Raw genomic sequence first — 20,291 nt, 5'->3', positions numbered from 1 at the left:
GCTGTTTCGGGCACTGACAGTTTTTCCAGGATCACTTCCTTAGATTAACTAGGCGGGACTCTGCAGTTTATGCCCCAGGTTTTCATAGGGTTTTCACGTTTGCATTGTTCCAGAAGTTTTGGGTGAACTGGCCAAACTGGTGAGAGCAGATTGGGAAGGGGGGGGTCATCTCACATGTTAGGTGAGAGGTGATGCTGGACGGATGGGCACTGGAGGAACGATGAGTGGAAATGGGTCTGGCTTACTGGTGGCTCTTCGGGGTGGAAGCCAGTCCACCTCTGATTTCCCAGGTGTCAGTTCTGGAGCCAGTTTCACTTAACATGTTCAGCAGTGGCTTGGAGAAGGTATTGAGATGTCAAAGCTTGGAGGTGATACTCGGATTTTTCAGGTGGCCAAAAAGTCGTGCTGAGGAGCTCCAGAAAGACCTTGCCAATCTGGATCAGTGGCAAAAAAGGTGGCATATGGTTTTCACCATAGAAAAAAGTAACATGTAGGTTTCCAGTCCTCAGAAGTAATTTGTTTGGTGTGCATCATGAACCAGAAAAGCTAGCAAAGAGCTGGGCACCATCTGGGAGGGCGTTAAGGGTGATGGAGAGGGTCCCTTTCGTCCTGTGTGAAGCTCTTGGGCACCCACGTTTTGAGTCCCCTGTGCAATCCTGGTTTGTGAGGGATGCGAGGGAGGAGAGGTGTCCTCTGCTCGCCCTCTCCAGCTGTAGCACGTGCCTTGCAAGGAGAGACGATGGAGGCGGGGGTTCTCTGCTGGGGAGTGAAGGATGCAGGACTGTGGCTTGGGGAATCAGAGGTGATGTGACAGTAGGGCTGATACTGACTGCATCTCGCAATACTGGAGCGAGTCGGCAGCTGATGGAACCAGCAGATAAAAGTAAAGCAGGTGGGTCTGCTCACCTGTTGCATGGTGGACTTCTGCACCTTGCTGACATAGGAGGCTGGGAACAGGCAGTATTGGGGAGTTTGGACAGGGACTAGACTAACTTGTGGACAGAAATTGTGTGAAAGGATGCAGAACAGGGCTAACGAGGGATGCACACTCTAACACTCCTAACAAGGGTGGGTTGCAGAGAAGTATGAGAGGAATGGGCATGGGAAAGCACTGGGACTCCTAGTCTCCCTCAGAGAGCCCCTTCTCCAAAACTTCGCACTCTTCGCTGTGAGAAAAGAAACGCAGGAAAGCTAGGTGATCCTGGGGGAGCAGAGGGAAGAGGGGGCTGGAGAACTTTCTGCCTCCGTGCTGAAGCCTGAGGTCTGTGTGGTGATTATTCAGAGCAGTCGGCTCATCAAACGCAGGGGGTGACAGAAAGTTTGGCTGGAGGGCCAAGGTCTCCTGCCCCACTCCCTGCCACGGCAGCCTGATGCTCCAGACCACCTGCCAGCGTGTAGGCGAGACCTTTCTGCTTGATGCCCTGATAAATTAAGATTGATATTTCCTCACACCGAAGCAGGGGTGGTGGCTGGTTGTGCCAGCACGATTTCTCCAGCTCAAAAACCAGCTTGTGTCAAATTCTGTGAGCTGCTGTAAGAAGGGGATGGCTGCTGCACGGTCCTATGCAGTCATTGCATTGCCTGCCTGGCTTGGTGTTCTGTGAATTGCCATCACATGTCAGTTTCTGTGTGGAGCATTAAACTTCATCCTGGAAAACTTCAGACAAGGGTTAGGATTTATAACTGTGCGCCAGACTTTGCGTATGTAACCCATTGCATTTTTAAAATGAGTTTACTTGTATGTGCTGGTTACGCAGGTGGGTACATTAGTAGCGTGAAACTCAGCTCACTTTTGAAGCGAGAAAGTTTTAAGTCAGAAAGTTTGAGGAGCAAACAAATTTGCAGCAAGCCATTTCAGGGCTTAAGGTTGTACGTGTTGTTGGCTGCTGTGTAACTTCAGTTTGTGTGTAAGGCTCTGATCATGGCAAAACAAGCATAGTCATTTTTAAAGACCCGACCACCAACTGGTGTGGGAACTCCAGCTCTACAGTGGTATTATTTCTGCCCAAGACCCTCTCCAGGATTTTGCCGCGTTGGGTGATGCTCACAGTTGACGTTGAGCACCGGTGAGGCTCGGCTTAGTCGTGCACTCCTGCTGCTTGCCCTCCGCTGGCACCCCTCTGGGCAGCATCGGCTCGTCGCCAAGCCCAGCGTGGGGACTTTTCTCCTGGATGAGTGAGATTTTATTGCAAAAGGGTGAGACAATTGCAAGTGAAGGAGGAAGAACCTGAGGCTGGAGGGAGGGGAGGACAGGGCTTGGATCTAATTCACCTTTCCAGTGATGCTGAGTCCTGAACGCTCCTGAATGGCACTAGGTTTTAAGTTCCTAAGCACTTGCTTTTGCTGGAATAAAGTCTGTATTCACTAGGATTTCATCCTTTGGTGCAACTTGTTTAGTGCATTTGCAGCAGGTTGGCAAACTCTCTGTAACACCCTGTGGACAAAGCCTAGCAAACTGAGCTAGTCAGCATAGCTGCGCTATGGTTTTGTGTCCAGCAGCATAATTTCAGGATTCAGTAAAGCTGAGCGAAGTCAGCATTGCTGCTAAAATGGGATATTCTTATCAGCGGGCTCCTGCTGGCACTGGTGGTGTAGCTGTTTGGGCTGTGTCGAGGAGCTGATCTGACCAAAAGCCAACTTGTGACAGAGAAAAGTAGTTTCCAGCATGCAAGCTCCTTGATTTTTTTAATTAATTTTTTTTTCCCATAACATTTGTGAGTCTTCTTGGACTGCGGTGTCAGCAGAGAAGCAGTGCAGCACGCTTCCATCCCCTCAGGACAGAAAGAGGCTGCGCTCGGTGCTGTGAAATTATAGAGACAAGGTGCAGGCAGCCTTTGTTATTTTTGGCCATATTGCATATTTCCCTTGGCAGATACGTAGCTGAAGAAGTGAGGATTGTTTGGGGGAGCTCAGAAGTTTTTTGGAGCAAGTTTGGTTGTACCAAATCTCTTTTCGTCTTTAAGAGAAAGTTAATTAGCTTAACTTAAGAGTGTAGGAGCAGAAGAGGGGTGCTTTTCCCTGCCTTCCTGAGGACAGCCGGACTGGGAGCCGCGTGAAAGGTGCTCTGGTGGGAGGCTTGGTTTGCGGTGTTGCCGGTGCTCCTGGCAGTGCTGGTGCGTGCGTGGAGGGGTCTGGGCAAAGAGCCGGTCCCCTGTGACAGTGGGAAGCGAAGGGGGCCTGAGCGTTGTCCTGATGAGGAAAGCTGTTGTTATCAAGACCTTTCAAGGAGGCAGGTTGCCTGCCTTAATCACCGAGTTCCAGCTGATTCCCAGAACTCAAGTACACGTCGTAACGGTGTCGTTCGATAGTCAATGCCAATCCGTAAGTGACCAGGACAGTGGGGCAGGGTTTGGGAGGAGGAAGGCACATTGTTTTGGACTCGCAGGTTTCAGGGGTACTTTGGGCAGAGGAGGAAGAGGAGTTCTCCCTTTCAGTGCCAGCAGATACCGTTGTACAATTTTCAGGGTTGGGTCAGACTCCTCCATGGTGCCCAGGTGCCTTTGCTAAGCACGATAAAGGACCAGCTCTTGAGTGGAGGAAACCTTGGGTGCTGCGAGGAGACCAGACCCACAACCAGAGGCCAGACCCGCTGATGCTCGCTGGGGTCTGCATCATGGTAGGGGCACAAGGAGCCCTCTGGTTTGCTGTGGGCACAGCCACCTTCTTTTTCTGCAGAGAAATAACTTCTGCCAGAGTGTGAGGGTTTGTCGTTTTGCTTACTTTCTCCTTATTTTCTTTCTCTCGTAGGATCGTCTTTCTTCCCAACCTTCAGTTCAGTTTCAAGGATCCCAAGGGGTAAGTATTTTGTGCTCTTATTAAATTGGAAAATAAACACGGTGTAGGTTAGCCACTTTCACTTACTAAAAAAAGAAAAATCCTACAGACACTCTTAAGATCTACTTAATGCCAGATATGTTTCATTGTATATTTACTTAAGAGTTGTAGCTGAATGTGGAAGAGAATCATGCTTTAAATATGCTTCTTTTTTATCTTGCTTTTGTCACCTTTCAGCCTAAATTTGAAAGCAATGGGAATAACTTGTAAGTCATCAGCTGAGCACTGCAAATTTAATATTTTAAAATAGACTTTAAGAGGTTGGTTTCAAGGTGTGAAGCAGAACTACTGTTATGAGGGATGGGGTTTTATGTACCACAGACCAATGATGGTTCTTGAGCGTTTTCTGAAACTAATAAAACAGAATATTTCAAACCTATTGAAGGAAAATGTGAGGAAAGGTGTCCTCCTAAAGGTCACACGTCCTGTTAAACAGTCAGTCGATTGTGCAAATTGGACAACTAAAGCTGAAGGTAATATTAAATACAGGCTGTGATCTTGAAGTAGAATGATTTAAGGCTTTGGGTTTAATATTTAAATTTTAGGGGATGGCTAAAGACTAGTTTTTAAAGACTGAAGTATGGATTGTACGTTTTATGCTGTTAGCCTTAATTCAGATCCATTAACTGAACCAGTTTTCCGTGTAGCTGTGTGGTGCTTGTGCAGAGATAGCCAGGAAGGGATGAGAGAAGGATGGGTGAGGTCTTTATGCTGGTGTGAGGAGGTACCCCTGCCCACAGGTGTGAAACTGCAGTCCTGGTCCAGTGTCAGTTTGGCTGAAGGGTACTCGGGTGCTGGGAGAATCATATCTGTAACAAAGCTACTTGTGCAGACTAAAGTCTCAACACTGAAAATCCTTTCTCCTTATAGCTTATTTGCAATTTAAACTATACTGGCAAACGAATTTCCTTGCTAGGATGAATAACCATCTTAGTTAAGAGAGTCAGCCAAAATAGCTGTACCAGGAGAGAGTGGCTGGGAGCACAGATCGATTTGAATTTGTGCTGCCATCAAGAGGGAAGCCGTATTTGCTAATTTGGCTGGTAAGTAGTCCAGTAAAATGAACTGGCCGGTCCCGTCAATTGGCTTCCTGACCTGCTGGCCATGGTGGGGGGCGTGCGAGCGCTGCAAGGGATGGAGCAGGAGCTGGGTTCAAAATAAGCTCTCGGAGTATAAATAATTAACCTAGCTGTTAGCATGAAGTTCTGGAAGTAGTACACTGTGAAAGAAAAATTACCAGCACGCTTTATCTACCCTGCACCCTCTCTTTCTCTGCAAAAGTTCACGTGTGGCTTCGTATGTGAGGTTTGAGATGTTACTAGGCTGGGGAAGACTTTGTTTCTTGGCTGTAAAAGTTCTGGGGGTTTTTTCAAAAGCTGTCAAAATCTGGGGGTCACAAAACTACTGAAGACCCAAATGCTAATTTACAGTGGTGTCACCTTTGTTTCTATTGAAAAGTTAAACCAGGTGTGTGCTTTTTCATTATGAAACTCAATGGTAGGGTCTGCTCCCATGCTCTATGAGGTGGAAATATTTGCAGGGGCTTTGCTGCTTGCTGCAGAAGCAATAATCTCATATGGTACCTTTCACATCTGTCCATAACTAAGGAAATACAGACTAAGGAACTTACTGCAAGAGATTCCTAGATCCTATGTCTCTGAAATAGGGAGAGAAATTTAAGGTCACTAAGGCGGATGGTAATTTAAAACAGGACATTCACTAATGTACATACAGCAGGAGGGAAGTGGTTAGCTCGTTTTCTGTATATCGTATAGCCATGTTCTGAGTATTTCCAGAGCACACAAATTGCGTGGTAGAGGACTGACCAAGCCCTTTGAAAGCCCTTCCTTTCTCTTCTGGACTGGTTTCCAGTTGGAGGTCTCCGGAGTGAAGAGCGCTCAAGGTGCGTTTGTCAGTGCCAAGGCATTGCAGGTTACCTACAACAGTGAGACATTCCCTTAAATGATGCTGAAAACAAATGGTGATTTTTATTTGTCTCTTGGGAGTACTTCCTCTGCAATTCAGGCAACTAACTCCCAGCTGAGGATAAAATAATAGCATTAAAAAAATTGAAAGGTCTTTTTTCTTCCTTTTTTTTTTTTTTTTTTTTTTTGAAATCCATCTCTAGTTACGTTCTAGTCCCAGTCCTCTATGGATGATGGGAAGGGCTGGAGTGGAGAAATAAAAGGAACTTTCTGGCTTGGAGTGGTCTAGAGATGCATTAGATGTGGTAATTGAGAGAAAGGAGCCTTACGCTAGAAGAGGCAAGGGAGGAGCTTTTATTTCATGTATAGGTTTAACAAGAAACTAAGATTGGTGTCAAAGCGGTTCTGCAGTCACTTTGCCAAAAAAGAAAAAAGCAAGCTTGATTTTTTTTTTTCCTCTGTTGTACAGTAGAGTTGCTCTGAAGGGATCTGAAAAGTGTTGGAAGTAAACGGGTGGTCTCAGAAGGCACAATAGCAAATCCAGTGATGCAGTGAGATGGTTTGCATTCGGTATGATGATCATCCATGTGTGCTGCATAGTTACCCTCTAGATGCTCTTCAATACAAGAGCCACTGAAACCACACTGGAACAGTTTGCACAAAACACAGCTAAGAACTCTGTGATTTGTGTATTAATAATCTATCTATGATTGCACCAGAGCACAAGTCGGCCCCTGGGAGGGAGAACTTTTCCTCCTGGAACATCTTGCTCCAAAACAGTCTGGACGGTAACGTCTGCTGGTGGCTGAGATAGCCGGAGGATACCGAGGGACCGCAAGAAATGGATTGTAACGGTCATACAGATTGATTTTTAAGAAATACCTTGCAATTAAACATTTTGGAGTTCACCTGGGCAGGCTGGAGATTGTAGCAGCTATGCTGTACTAGATAGAATAGCCCTGCGGAATGTGAATATTGGCAATTGACTTGTAATGCAGTAGGGATATGTTTAAAGAAAGGAAAAAAAAAAAAAAAAGTCTGTTTACAGCCGAACGTACTTCTGTAGCATGAAGGTTTCAAACAACCACGCTTTCCCTGCTATGGCTTCCCTCCTGTATGTTTAACTTTCTTGTCAACCACCACCCCCAAGTCCTTCTCCTCAGGGCTGCTCTTGATCCATTCTCTGCCCAGCCTGTGTTTGTGCTTGGGATTGCCCCAACCCATACACAGGACCTTGCACTTGGCCTTGTTGAACTTCATGAGGTTTGCACGGCCCCACCTCTCCAGCCTGTCCAGGTCCCTCTGGATGGCATCCCTGCCCTCCAGCGTGTCGACTGCACTGCACAGCTTGGTGTCATGGGCAAACTTGCTGAGGATGAGCTCCATCCCACTGTCCATGTCGCCGACAAAGATGTTAAACAGCACTAGTCCCAAATGCTGACCGCTGAGGAACGCCACTCGTCACTGGTCTCCTTTTGAACATCGAGCTGTTGACCGCAGCTCTTTGAGTCCAGCCAATTCCTTGCCCACCGAGTGGTCCGTCCATCAAATCCACGTCTCTCCAGTTTAGGGACAAGGATGTTGTGTGGCACAGCACCAAATGCTTTGCACAAGTCCAGGTAGATGCTCTCAGTTGCTCTTCCCTTATCCCCAAAGGTGTAACCCTGTCGTAGAAGGCCACCAAATTTGTCAGGCACAATTCGCCCTTGGTGAAGCCATGTTGGCTGTCACCAGTCACCTCCAGTTGTTGGTTTGTGCTTTAGCTAGTGGTGCTCTAGGAAAGGAGGACCCTTCTGTGAATGCCATCACTGTGTGTTTGCTGCAGTGATGTTCACGAAGATGGCCTAGAAGAAAATTTTGGTTTTGTTGCTTTGTTTTTTAAACTTCTTCTGTAGTTCTCTGCAAGGATAGCTCTCCACACCTGTGTGGGACTGGCACAGTCAAATGCCCTGGCTGGCCTGGGCAAAGCAGCAGGAACATGCTTGTGGAGCCAGGCTTCTTGCTGGCAGCCACCTGTTAGGTTGGGTTCGCTGTGTTTAAGAGCACACTTTGTCATATTAAACTAATGGTAGTGTTGTTAATGTCTCTTCTAGTATTTGTGTCCTAAAAAGTCACATCAGTGCTGGAGATTCAGGCACTTGAAAGCAGGAGGTCCCTTATCCCATTATCCACTACACGACTCCGGTGAAGAATCTACCAGTGTGGGAAGATTCTGGGGGCTGATTAAATTTGTCTCTTGAATTGTATGAAAATGTAGATGAAATCGTTTTCTTTATGGAAGCTCAGAGCAGAGGCAGAAAGAGCAAATCTCCTGCAGCTGCCATCAATTAAGAATGATCTGCTCAACCACTCCTGTCTTTTCATCACGGATCTAGAAAATAGGCTTTCTGCATCTCCTTTAGCCTAGAGGGATGCATTTGACATTAATGGTAAGACTTCCTACATGCTTCTGTTAAAATAATGCAAATTCTGTAGGCTAACCAAGCAATTACTCAGTTTCCAGAACTGGAAAATAAATCTTCTGCAGTGGCTTCTGACACTACCTTTTTCACATCACCTTTGACAAAGTCTATTAATCAGTGCATTCACTAAAGACAGGTTTTTTTTAAAAAATTTTTTTCTTAAACAGGAAAGAAGGAGGGTGATGGTAGAGATGGTAAAGCGGTGTGAAAAGGCAGCTGTGGAGTAAAGTGAAGGGGGAATGTAGAAGGGAAGGGTTTGAAACAAACAGCTGGTCACTACAGAGTAGAAAATTTGGTCAAACCTGGTGGGGAAAACTGCTGAGTGTTCACCCGTCGATGCCTCAGGTGCATCTTATCTTCTGGGTGGTACTGGTAGCATCGCAGGGATGCTAAGACCTTTAGGCATAAGTGAGTGCTATTTACCGCTTTGTAAATCCTTGTCTGTCACAACTTTTCTGTGTTATCTTATGAGACAGACCGGTGGTATTCTTCAAGTGTTTATCAGTTGTGGGCTTAGCTAGAAGGTAGCAGCTAAGACCGGTATTAAGGCCTGAACTGGGTGTTAACTGAAACTGGGTGACTTTCCTAAAGACCGATGAGCGGCAAGGCAGCAGTGGGAAGAACAGTGGGGTCTGCGCGTGTGGGGTGGGATGTACGGGGGAGCTGGCACAAGGCTTAGCACAACTGCCTGCGTCGATGCATCATCTGGCGGCAGAGAGAGTATTTCACGTGATGGGCTTCTCGCATAAACGGGGAAAGAAGTATGTGGAAGGATAAATGTGTGTCGGCAGAAGAGAAGAAAAACAATGCCCTACCTTTCCGTGCTGGTACGCATTCTGGGAAGTAGATAGGCTGTGGACTTACCAACTCAGACCAGTTAGTTAGCACGTGTGAAGTTGGGCAATGCTAGGGGAAACGTGCATGGTTCATTCTGTTAGGGTGGTGCCTAGACCGGGGGGAGAGATTGTTGTGAACTGTGTGTGTCTACACCTGCTTTCGGGATGGGCTCTTTCCTTGTCTGGGCACAACCCGGGGTGACTCTTTGGGTAAGGTGTGCAAATGTACAGCTTCTCTTCAGAGCTTTCTCATCTCCTTTCACTGCCCTATTTCGTTGGCTGCTGGTAAGGATACAGTAGATCTGATGAAGAATTGTGGCAAGGACTTCACTATTTCTGGAAGAAGAGTGTATATCAGCTATAAATAGTGGTGGGTGTTTGGTGTTCAGACATCTCCCTCTTTGCTGTAAAAGAATATAGCAAAGTCCTTTCCAATGTATTGGAGGCCGTGTACCAGCCAGGATGCTCTTCTTACATGGAAGGCTGAATACAAATTAAAAGCAGCTTCCCTGAAACAAACGTGCTGACAATAGGCTTGCGGTGCTGCTTCCTGATGCAAACAGAAGTTTGTTTTCTATTACGGATTAATGTGGTTGCAGTATGTACTTTCTTAATAAAGGCTCCTTGACCACCTTCTGCTAGTATCGCTCAAATAGGAAAAACAAACTTTTGCCACTATGCTTATCAAGCTAAATGCAGTATCTTAATTCTGATTGAGCCAAAAATCCTTGAACTGCCCATTGAACTTTGCAGAACTGTATAATATAAATTTACAGTGTAAAACCAGGACTGTTTATTCAAAATGCGAGGCTTATTTGCAGAAGTTGCTGAGTCCATAAACTACTTCAAAGTGTTATTTTGTCTTGCAGGATACAGAAATAAATGTCAAATATGTCAACAGCAGTAAAACTTGATCTTAAGGTTTTGAGTTGACAGTAGTTTTCGCAAACCTAGGTGTTGTCAGCAAGTTTATCTGGTTCACGTATCGCTTCCTCTAGGTTGCTGAAAAGTGTTAATATCCTAGGAATACTTTCTAGACTGCATATTGCCTAGCAAGAGCCCCATGCTTTACAAGTGTGCCTCTGTAAGATAAATTTACTAGGTATGTCAGGGGATGAGGTGGTCTTTGCAAAGAAGCAAGGCGGGAGCCTCGAAATCTTTTCAGGTCAAAGCTGGTGACTGGCGTGTGATAGAGGACAGTGCGCTGGGGCTGGGGTTTGCGCTGCAGGGTTGGCTGCCGAAGCATCGTGCTCCCCTGGAGCAGCAGTGTGCGACGTGGTGGTAAGAGGGGGCAAACGCGGTGGAAACCTCTGGTGAGCCGGAAGGCGGGTCAAGAACGGCAGATCCCACGTGCAAGTCTGACATCATCATCCCGCAGTTCAACCTGCTGTTTCTTGTTGCTCTAGTCAGGTTGGTGCACCCCAGTATTGCAAAAGCATGTACTGTGGGCTTGCGTTGGTCGGTTGTTTGACTGTAACCCGCGGACTATTTTCTGTACAGCTGCTTCCCCATGTTGGGTTTTTACTTCAAATGAGGTGCCTTGCACAGCCTCTTTTGGAGGGATATTGTACACCTGTTTTCAGACCGCCATTCCAGTTGTTCAAGACTGCTGTGAATTGTAAGCCCATCCTTGTGCATTTTGTCCCTACCAGCTTTGTATTACCTGCAGATTCGATAATTATTATTCATTCTGTTTCATAAATGTTTGGGCTTTCCCTTTTGAACCGTAATGTGGGAAATAGGCTTATCTGATTTAATTGCATTTGATATAACTTAAAATGCGTTTTTTTCTCTCAGAGCTTGTCCCAAGTTTATTAAACTGGGTTATGTGAATTATGACAGAGTTCAATTAATTTGCTTGTTTGAAGGACAAAGGTTTTGACTGTGGGATATTCTGAACAGATCCAAAAAAATTTTACAAAAATGAAAAGCTTGTGTCTGCTGCATTTCAGATTACATAATAAAACTTTGCAACTGAAGATCAAATATTAAAATTTTTATTCTCAGGTTAATTGAGTTGCCACTTTTGAAATCTTCTAGCAGATAAATATTCCCCCACCATTCTTGCATTCTCTTCACCTGAATTAATGAATGCCTGAGGAATGGTCATCTAGTTCTTCTGAAGTTTGTGGGGAAAAAAAAAAAAATCCTAAAATTTTGAGAATGAAAGTACATTTCTAGATCTTTTCTTTGCTCATGCAAAGAAACCTGTCACGATGGTTGCAGTAGCTGGTCACCTCATCATCTTCGGTGTCTTTCTTACAGAGTTTGTGTGTGTACGGAAAGTTTTAAAAACATTCATTGTTTCCATTTGAATTTGCTCCTGGGAAGTCATTGTTGGTGATAAGCCTCATAGATAACTGCCCATAAGGAGGCAGACTTGTCCCAAATAAAACTTCACTGAAGGGGATGGAACAGCAACAAACACATTTTTAACGTACTCTAAGGCCAGCTTCTGTCTTCCCATTACTGCATCAAAACACATGGAGCCACTCTATGGTTTAATACCCATGGCAATTCTTCTGGAATTTTAAATATAAATATTAGGATACAGAAATTCCTAATGTTTGAGGTGATTTCGTGTATATACTTTCTTTAGGCTGATCAATGGAAAATAAAGATTTACTCAAAATAAGCTTTGAGAATGAAGTCGAAGCATACACAGCAACAGTTACCTGCTTCCCTCTGCTCGGCTGTATTTCTTGAGGACCAGCCTTAGGTTGATCATAGTATATATTTGTTGGTTTTCCAAAAAGTCTATCAGGCTAAAAAACATTACCTCTTCTGTGGTAATTCAAATTGTCAAATTCATACATACACACCTGCTGTATTTATAGTAAAACCAGTATGCTGAAACATTCAATCAGTGATATTTAATTTTACAGAATGTAGATGAATCTTACTGTCTTTTGGACCCCTATGGTCGTCTTAGATTGACGGTTACTCTGTAGTAACCTTGATAATCATTAAAAGGTAAAGTCGTATATCTAATCCAAGATTATGTGTTTGGTAACTTACCTGATTTATTTCCTTTCTTGTATAAAATGCACAGATTGCTCTTTTAAGCATAATAGTACTTTAAACTTAAGTAAAAGAATATGGTATTCAGGTGACTTGTCTTTCACCTTCATGTCCGGTCACTGTCCCAAGCTGTTAGTAAGCTCTGCCAGTACTGTTGATTAAAACATAAATGGCAATGGAATAGTTCTGTAGTAACACTTTGAGCAAATGACACTGACATTTATGAAGACTGGCCAATCTCACAAGCAAAGTACTGAGAGAAACGTTTCCAAGAGGCTGCTGAATATTGCTTTTACATATCTTTCTTTGTCAATTGTGTTTAATATTCTGTTAAAAATTCAGGCAAATTTCAGAATAAGAGCTTTTTAGATTTACTGCAAGATAATTTTACCTTTGAAATAAAGTGGTTGGATGGCAGTAGATTTTTTTGTGCTTCAGTGTTGTTTTGTATAGCAGCACATTGAAAAATGTTCTTATGCCAATAAACACTTTAATGGTTTATCATATTTACATTTTTGAGGTCCAGCAGAATGTGGCACATTCTGTACTAAGTGATTGGTTCAGCCGAGGAAATGAAGTTTTGTTACATCTGACTAAAGTTACAAAAAAAACTATTTACATTTCACATTTATGCAAATAATGGCATCTAGAGCTAAGTAAAAGGAAAAGGCTTTTAGCACCTGTTGGAGTTGAAATTCATCCTTCGTAGTTTAAGAAGTTTTACTCTTGTAATCTGGGTGTTGCTCGTTTGTTTTCCTTCTTGGAGCTGACTCCCGTACATGCTTCGTTAGGATCAAACAAATCACAGAGTTGGGGCAGTGTCCGATGTGGTCTGTGCAAATTGCTTTCGGCTGTTTTGTTTGCTGAGCTTCCATCTGCTTGATGATACTTGGGCACTTGCATTTAAAGTTAAGCACGTGCCTATTAGTTCCACTAAATGGGAAAGGATGACTTGCTACTTAAATGCTTTGCTGAATGAGAGGCTGAGTGACTGTAGCTTTTCCAGTGCGGTTACTGCTGTGACAGACACGTAGCCGGCGCTGCTTTCAGAGGGAGATTTGTGCCAAAGCAACCTTTTTAGTGCTGTGACTGAAATCATATCAAAACTTTTGAAATACAGTTTCTCATTTAAAATTATGGTCCTAGTTAATCGCAAGCCAAGGAGCACAGATCAAATTTTTACATAAACCTTTTTTTTCCCTTTTAGCTTTTTAAAATTCCCGAAGTTGATGTGCCAAATGAAGTGCATACTTTTAACTTCTACTTGTCAAATGTTGGCAAAGATAGTCCTCAGGGAAGCTTTGACTGTGTCCAGCAGGTAAACTCAAGGTAAGTTTTACTTAACGTTTTCTTTCATGGCAAATTTAAGTAGATTCTGTGGCTTTGAGCATATAGCAAAAAACCTTTAAGAGAAGCATGCTCCTAGTGATGGGCTGCAGTAGAAAATTAATTCCTAGCCGTGGCATGATTTCTTGCTAATTATAAATACTTCTTTTTATATAGAATTCTTTTTGGTTTTGCTCTTAAAAAGGTAACCTTTTGAGTAGTTTCTCACCTCTTCATGCTATTTTTAAAAGCATTTGGAGCTCAGCATCATCCAAGCTAGACCAGATCCATTCTACAACCATATGTAAATATGATTATGGCTGGCAGCATGCTAGCATGCTGGCCATGATGGATAGTTGTCTTATTTTAAGAACCACATAAATCAGTGACCTTATCCGTAATTGCACGGTCGTGGTGTTTCAGAACCCAAATGTAATACAGCAGCGCCTTGTCCTGGTCCTTTGAGACAAAAGGAACACTGTTAATGCCTACTGAAAAGGCAAGAAAATACTGTGCTTTTACATTGTTTCTTTCAGCTTCTAGAACATTACATTCAGCGTAATATCGATGGGGTTGAATAACTGTCCCATTCGATTAACTAGGACATCGCAGGCAGAATTTGTGTATTGATCTGGGAAGCTGATAGCAAACGGGCACACCGACATGTCTCCAAAAGGTGCTGCTCACGTTCTCATCACAGGAGGGCTTCTGCCCTTATTTTCAAAACAGAGATTTGTCTAGATAGTGGGTTTTGGGAGCAATAAGAAAATGAGCTGATTTAATAGCTCTTTGCCTAACAGGTGATCTCTCAGCATCCTCAGCCTCCTCTTTCTCCCCTTGTGTTAGGTATTTCCTACTACAATACAGCCTTTCAGTGAACTCACGTAACCGATGGGATTGGCAAAAAGCCGAATGGTTTAGCGGCAGACCTGGGGGAACCTGGGGCAGTGTGGGTTTTTTGATTTTTGGGTTTTTTTTTTTCTTTTTTTTTTTTTTTTTGATTAAACTGTATCTGGAAGGGGCCAGACAGCTGCAAAGGCTGACACACAGCAAGTGGCAGGACTGCATGCCGGGGGTGAGGGGTCCTGTCTCTGTGCCTGCCTTGCCTCTCCTGAGCATCTCTGAGGGCACTTTCTTCTTTGGGAAGGAGCACCTTCAGTTGAATTAAACTATGTATTTTTTTTTAAGTAAGATTAAATTTAAGCTGCTTTAGTTCAGAATAATTCTGAATAGCATGCCTAGGTCGTTTTAATGTGGTTTTACTAACCTTCTTCAAAATCTGATTCAGACTAGCTTTCACAAGATCCTTTGTAGCCAGCTCTCAGTTTGTGCAAAGTGCCTGCAAAGTTAATGCAAAACTTGTACAGTGTTACACACAGTCATTTAAAAAAAAAAACAACAAACTAAAACAAACAACAAAAAAACCACAAAAACCAAACAAACAAAAAACACCAAAAAAACACACACAAAGAAGCAGAAAGGACCCCTGCAAAGTGTCTGGTCCAATTTTGTGCTCATGGCAGGTCTAGCTTCAAAACTGGCTTGGATTTTGAAAGTGCCCAGCCTTAGGAGGGGGATTTCAGAGCATCTTGGTCAGTGCTGGGCTGGTCCTGTGGTGAAAAAGTGCATCAAGGCAGTGATGTTCAAGGAAATGGGCAACGGGTAAAAGCTGTGCTTTAAATGGCAAGAAGGACCTTTTTTTTTTGTTGTTGGAGATGCGGTGATTTTGGAGCAAGGGAATCATTACATAGCTCTGGATTATGGACAAAACTGTAAGCTGTATCATCTTGAAATATTGGTCTGCGGTCCAGCTTTGTGACTTTCAGAAACCATGTGTTGAGACCTGAGATTCTTGACCCTTCTTCTTGGAGCCTTGCTGGCGAGGTTTAGGGTGGTTAAAGTGTTTCGGGTTAGCTAAAGGCGATGTCCTTTCCTTGGTCAGAGCTGTTGCAACGGCGTGTGCCGCACAGTGTACTCATGAAGAGCGTTGATAATTAGTGCAGTTTAAACGAAGCCGCTGTCAGTCAGTCGAGGTGCCCTCCTGGCCGGGCACGGTGCGCTGCAGGCACGCGTTTGGACTGACCGTGGAGGGCCGGTCTCCTCCAGGAACACCTCCTGAGACCTAATGCCCGCCCTGACGCTGTCGAGGAGACCTCGCCGTCCTTCTCCTCATGCGGGGTTTGCTCTACGTGCCTCGGTTCGAACACAAATCCTTCGAGAAGCAGGCGGGTGGGCCGCAAGCCCTCTCCTCACGAGGCGGACATCTTCGAGTACAAGATGAGGGGAGACCAGGGCGCCAGGCGGTGCGCGGGTCTGGAGGGGAGGCTGGCTCGCCTTCCCTGACCCTCACAGAGCCTGGGGCTAACCCCCGCGCCCCCCAGAGAGCCTGGGGCTACCACCGGCCACCTCAGGCGGAGGAAAGGAGACGTGGGCCGGTGGAAAGCCTCCGGGGCAGGAGCTGCCCGCCATTAGGGTGCCGGCGTAACCGCCCGAGTTGTCCCCCTAGTTGTCTCTGCAGCAGTCTGTCAGTACGGCCCTGAGCCTGGGCCTGCCTCTCGAGTACGGTTATGTGAGGAAATTATAATTACACCGACAGGTAAAACTGATACAGTTTGGATGTGTAGAGATAATTTGAAACATATTTACGCCCTAGCTAGCTGTCAGAACCGGAAAACGTTTTTCTTTACCTGTTAAGACAGGTTTTAAAGTTCCTGATACAACCATACTTCTAAACTCGAACTAGTGCTTGGGCTCAACCTTTTTCAATGTTTTTATAGTCCTGGAGCCTCGCAACTCAGTTGCCTGGGACCTATACAGAATAAAATTACAGTATGTGCAACAAGTGATTCCTATCAGACGACCAGAGAGCGCATGACCCAGGCAGAAGAGGAGTCGCGCAATCGAAGTACAAAGGTTATTAAACCTGGTGGACCATTTTTAGGTATGGTTGTATTTCATTTTTTACTAGATATCTGTACGTTTTTAAATTCAGTAATTCGTCTTTTCAGCATATTCTTGGGAAAGGTGGTGTGTTCAGAGACCTCAGGTGTAGGTAGCTTGCCCTCGTGTTACAGATTTGCAGTCTCCTGTTGCTGCAGTCAAACATTAGCCCTTTTTTTTTATTTTTTTTTCCCAAAAAAGCCTACCAGTCCTTCCTTGTTCCCATATTGCTTGACTGGTTGAAATTTTGATCATTGAGGTGAGGGTTTTTACCACCCCATGCACTTAAATGCTCTGGTTTAGTAGCTAATGTTTTGTTTTTGTAACAGCACTTTTGAGTACCTAAGTACTGTGCTAAGCCATTACCCTTAATTTGTAATCTAAAAAAAATTAACATTGAGGAAATCTCATATATAAATTCATAAACTTAATGTGAAAGACTTTCTTTTTCACACTTGCTAAGGCTGAGTAAATTTTACTTGTTTTATGTCTTGGTCATTAATAAGCAACTGTTACCACAAGACCACGTGTGGGTTTTGTTGTTTGTTTTTTTTTTAAAAAAAAAAAGTTTAAGGTAATGTTGGCATCTTCCTATGGATTGTATCATTTTCCACAAAACAAAAAGTGTTTAGCTGGTATCATTCATTATTAAACTGTTGTGAGTACCGTTTCCCTGAGGAGCCCGGAGACGGCTGCAGATAGACGCAAGGTGAGCATCCACCTTATAGGCACTCAGTGGTACAGGCAGCCGCGGTCCTGCCTGCGGCAGCGAGCTGAACCAGGTATATCCATCGTCATTAAGTAAAACAGGCTCTCACTTGGCTGTGGCTGCGGTCCTCCGCCAGCGCAGACGTCAGTGACAGTGATGGTGCAAAGCTTGCTCTGCCTCGGTTTACTGCAGAGCGTTTTTAAGCCAGCATCGTCATGGCTTTTGGGAGATACAAAACTGAGTGTGTGTGGCCGTGACACTGAGGGAGCTTGGCACAGGTTGAGACTGGGACATCGAGCTGGGATTGCTTGCCCTGTATTGTCTAAACTGCTCTTTAATGGCAGTGTGAGACGAGCCACTTTCATGTATTTCAAAACTTCTCATTGGGAAAGTTCTATTTTACATGCGAATGATTTGTGTGATTCTTGTTGATGGTTTGAATATATCTGAAGTGAATATTTAACATTAATTAAATGGGATCAGGCAGTAGGACAATTACAGTTTTTGGGAGTGCCTTTGTTTCAGAGTGGCATTGAGGAATCTCATGTAGGAGCAGCAGGTCTAGTTGCTGGTAGGACACGGGTGACTTTACAACATGCTTCATGCAGTACAAATTAGAAACCGGGGTTGTTAACCATGTTAATGCTTGATTATGTTTTCAGTTAGGTTTTTTTTTTTTAAAGAGTGATTCAGAGACATGACTTCATGAGGTGTTTTGTTTGAATGCTGCTTACACTATCAGATGTGCTGAGGGTTTGTGTATCTACGTTGAATTTAACTTGTCAAAAAGTTTGTAATGCATTCAGTAAACAACTGGCAAGTTCATACTGTTCTAAAAATGTAACTGTGTGTGTTTGCATGATTAGTTTTGTTCTTTAAAACCAGAAGCGCAAAGCCTAGGGAACAAGCAGGTTGGAAAGGTTATAAAGATTGAGCCTCCGCTGCAAAAACGGAAACAAATTTTAGCTGTTCCTGAGAGCAAGGAGTACATAAGCACAGCTCAGTCTCTGTGTGTCTGATGCAAGAGAGCAAGCTCCAGATTTTCTGAAAAATACTTAAGTCTCCGCGAAGTACCAAACACGAGTTACTGGTTTCAGAAAAATGCCTGATTTGTGTCACATCCTCTGTTGGATTGCAAACAATTTTTGCTACAATGATTTTCTGTCATATTCTGATAAATCTTTTTTTTTTCTGTGTGATAGCAAATGCTATTTAAAAACACAGGGTAGAGAAGTTTGGGTCATTTTCTGGAAAACTGAGATTCAGGTTGGGTGGTATTATTGTTAAATTCTGGATGCGTTGCTTACAAATACTTGCATTGTTCCTTCAGTTGAGTAACATGTCTTTTTATAGAGTTCGATCCAAAATGCTGTGCAGGCCATGTTTTAAAACTTCTCTGGCCTTGGTCCCAAGAATTCTTCAATTCTTGGTGTATTGTTTCTGACAACCTGGGCTTATTTAATAAGAGGGGAACATTTCAGCTTAAAATATGGTGTAACATAATGGTAACTCAAGTGATTAACACCAAGTGTTGGTAGTTTCTTTAAGCAGTGATGCAATTAATTGTGTAGACTTGGTCTCCTTAGACATTAATGGGGAATCTTTTACTTACATGGAAGACCTTTGCATCACACTTTAGAGTAATCTTCTAAAAAAAAATGCCTGATTTGGGATACTGAGTACTTGAGCTTATAAACTGGAAGTATAATAAAAGCACCATCTATGTAAGTAATCAGCTGATACCATTCATTTACCAGCTTTTTTAGGTATTGAACACTTCTTTGTTAATGCCTAGCTTGATGCATCTTTACTACCTGTATTCTTACAGATCTTGAAATGCTAATAAAATACAGTTCTTACAGTTTATCTGGCTTGGTAAATTCTTTTAGAGCAACTTTCTTGTCTTCTCCCAGGCTCCCATGTCACTCTTCTCTTTTTTTTTTTTTAACCTTTCCTTTAGGGAAAAGAGTACGAGGCGGAAAAGCACCACAAAGCATTCGAGATGCTGTGCCTGAGAGGAAGAGATCGACACCCATGAACCTTGCAAATGTGATACGGAGGACTCAAACACCGAATGCTGTTTCTCAGCGGCCGTACAGGGACAGGGTGATTCACTTGCTGGCACTGAAAAGTTACAAGAAACCAGAGTTACTTGTTCGCTTGCAGAGAGATGGTGTAAACCAAAAGGACAAGAATTCCCTTGGAGCTATCCTTCAGCAGGTGAGATCATGGAGTTTGTGCCAGCAATTTTTCCTTCCTGCTGGTATTTTAGTCATAATTTTGAGCTGTGTTACTGCAGTGCTTAAATTAGAAAATAATAAGCAACTAACATAATGCTCCTTGTTTAAATTTTTCAATAAACTTTATACAGATGCCCCAAACTGCAAGTCAATGTGAGGAAAGAAAGATCAAAAAAACTTTGGGGAGCGTTTTTGTTTTACTAGAATGGCAGGCACTAGTTAACTGTTTCTAGCTTTGTTGCTCCTAATGTCTTATTTTTTCCTCTTTCTTTTCCTTAGACTGCATAACTGCTTACTTGCGAGGAACTGACCATGCATTCTCTCAATGGTGTGAACTAGTTTGTCATAGTGCTTAATATTTCCTGTGACGAGTTTGAGGAGAGAAGCTTGGTGATCGCATAGATTAGTATTTCATTTGAACATAGTTGGTGGCCTGTAAATGGCACTTGGCTTCATTTGGGTTCTGTTAGAATTGCAGTCCAGGGCAGGGTGTTCCAGCCAGTCATAAATGAAAACAGTGGTGGTCCGATTTTGAGCACGGTGTTTCTTTGCTGTCATGTGGATTGTGTCTTTATCTTACTTGAAACCTTGTTTTATTCAGTAACTTTTCCATTGCTTGTTTAAGTTCCGCTTGTATTTTTTTATCATATCCATCAAAATTACTTGTAAGCCTATATTGTTGTACAGGTGAAACTTTTTATCCTGTGTGTTAAAAAGTGTCACTTTTTTCTACTAAAACAGTTCAGAAAAGCCTTCTTAAAGCATCATAAGATGCAGTGGCTTCTCCCTTCTGTATACCCACAGACTGTGGCTGAATTATGCGTGTATTAATATGTAGAGTAGGAATATTTCCTATTTATCCAGGAAAAAAAGTGTTTTGGAACCTATTAAACTCAGTAAAATTCAACATTTATACAGCTTTGGTTGATCCTACCCTGAATTTTAAAAACTTGTTCCTTGAATATGTTAAGTGTTGTTGCTCTGTTTGCCCACTGCTA

At 43.5% G+C, this 20,291-nt stretch overlaps 1 protein-coding gene across 1 annotated transcript in view; it reads left to right on the top strand.

Moving 5' to 3' along the window:
- Positions 1-588: 588 nt before the first annotated feature.
- ELL2 (elongation factor, RNA polymerase II, 2) overlaps positions 589-20,291 on the top strand; it is a 31,321-nt gene continuing 11,618 nt past the window's right edge. Inside the window, exons 1-6 of the mRNA XM_009701065.1 lie at positions 589-892; positions 3,465-3,616; positions 3,748-3,795; positions 13,286-13,407; positions 16,182-16,345; positions 19,014-19,273. Of these exons, the coding sequence (XP_009699367.1) occupies positions 589-892; positions 3,465-3,616; positions 3,748-3,795; positions 13,286-13,407; positions 16,182-16,345; positions 19,014-19,273 (1,050 nt within the window). The remainder of the gene's footprint in view (positions 893-3,464; positions 3,617-3,747; positions 3,796-13,285; positions 13,408-16,181; positions 16,346-19,013; positions 19,274-20,291) is intronic.

Source organism: Cariama cristata, unplaced genomic scaffold (assembly GCF_000690535.1).
Source record: "Cariama cristata isolate BGI_N322 unplaced genomic scaffold, ASM69053v1 scaffold2895, whole genome shotgun sequence".
Taxonomy (NCBI): Eukaryota; Metazoa; Chordata; class Aves; order Cariamiformes; family Cariamidae; genus Cariama; species Cariama cristata.
The sequence above is the reverse complement of the archived record's forward strand: the minus strand, read 5'-3'. Positions and strand labels throughout refer to the sequence as shown.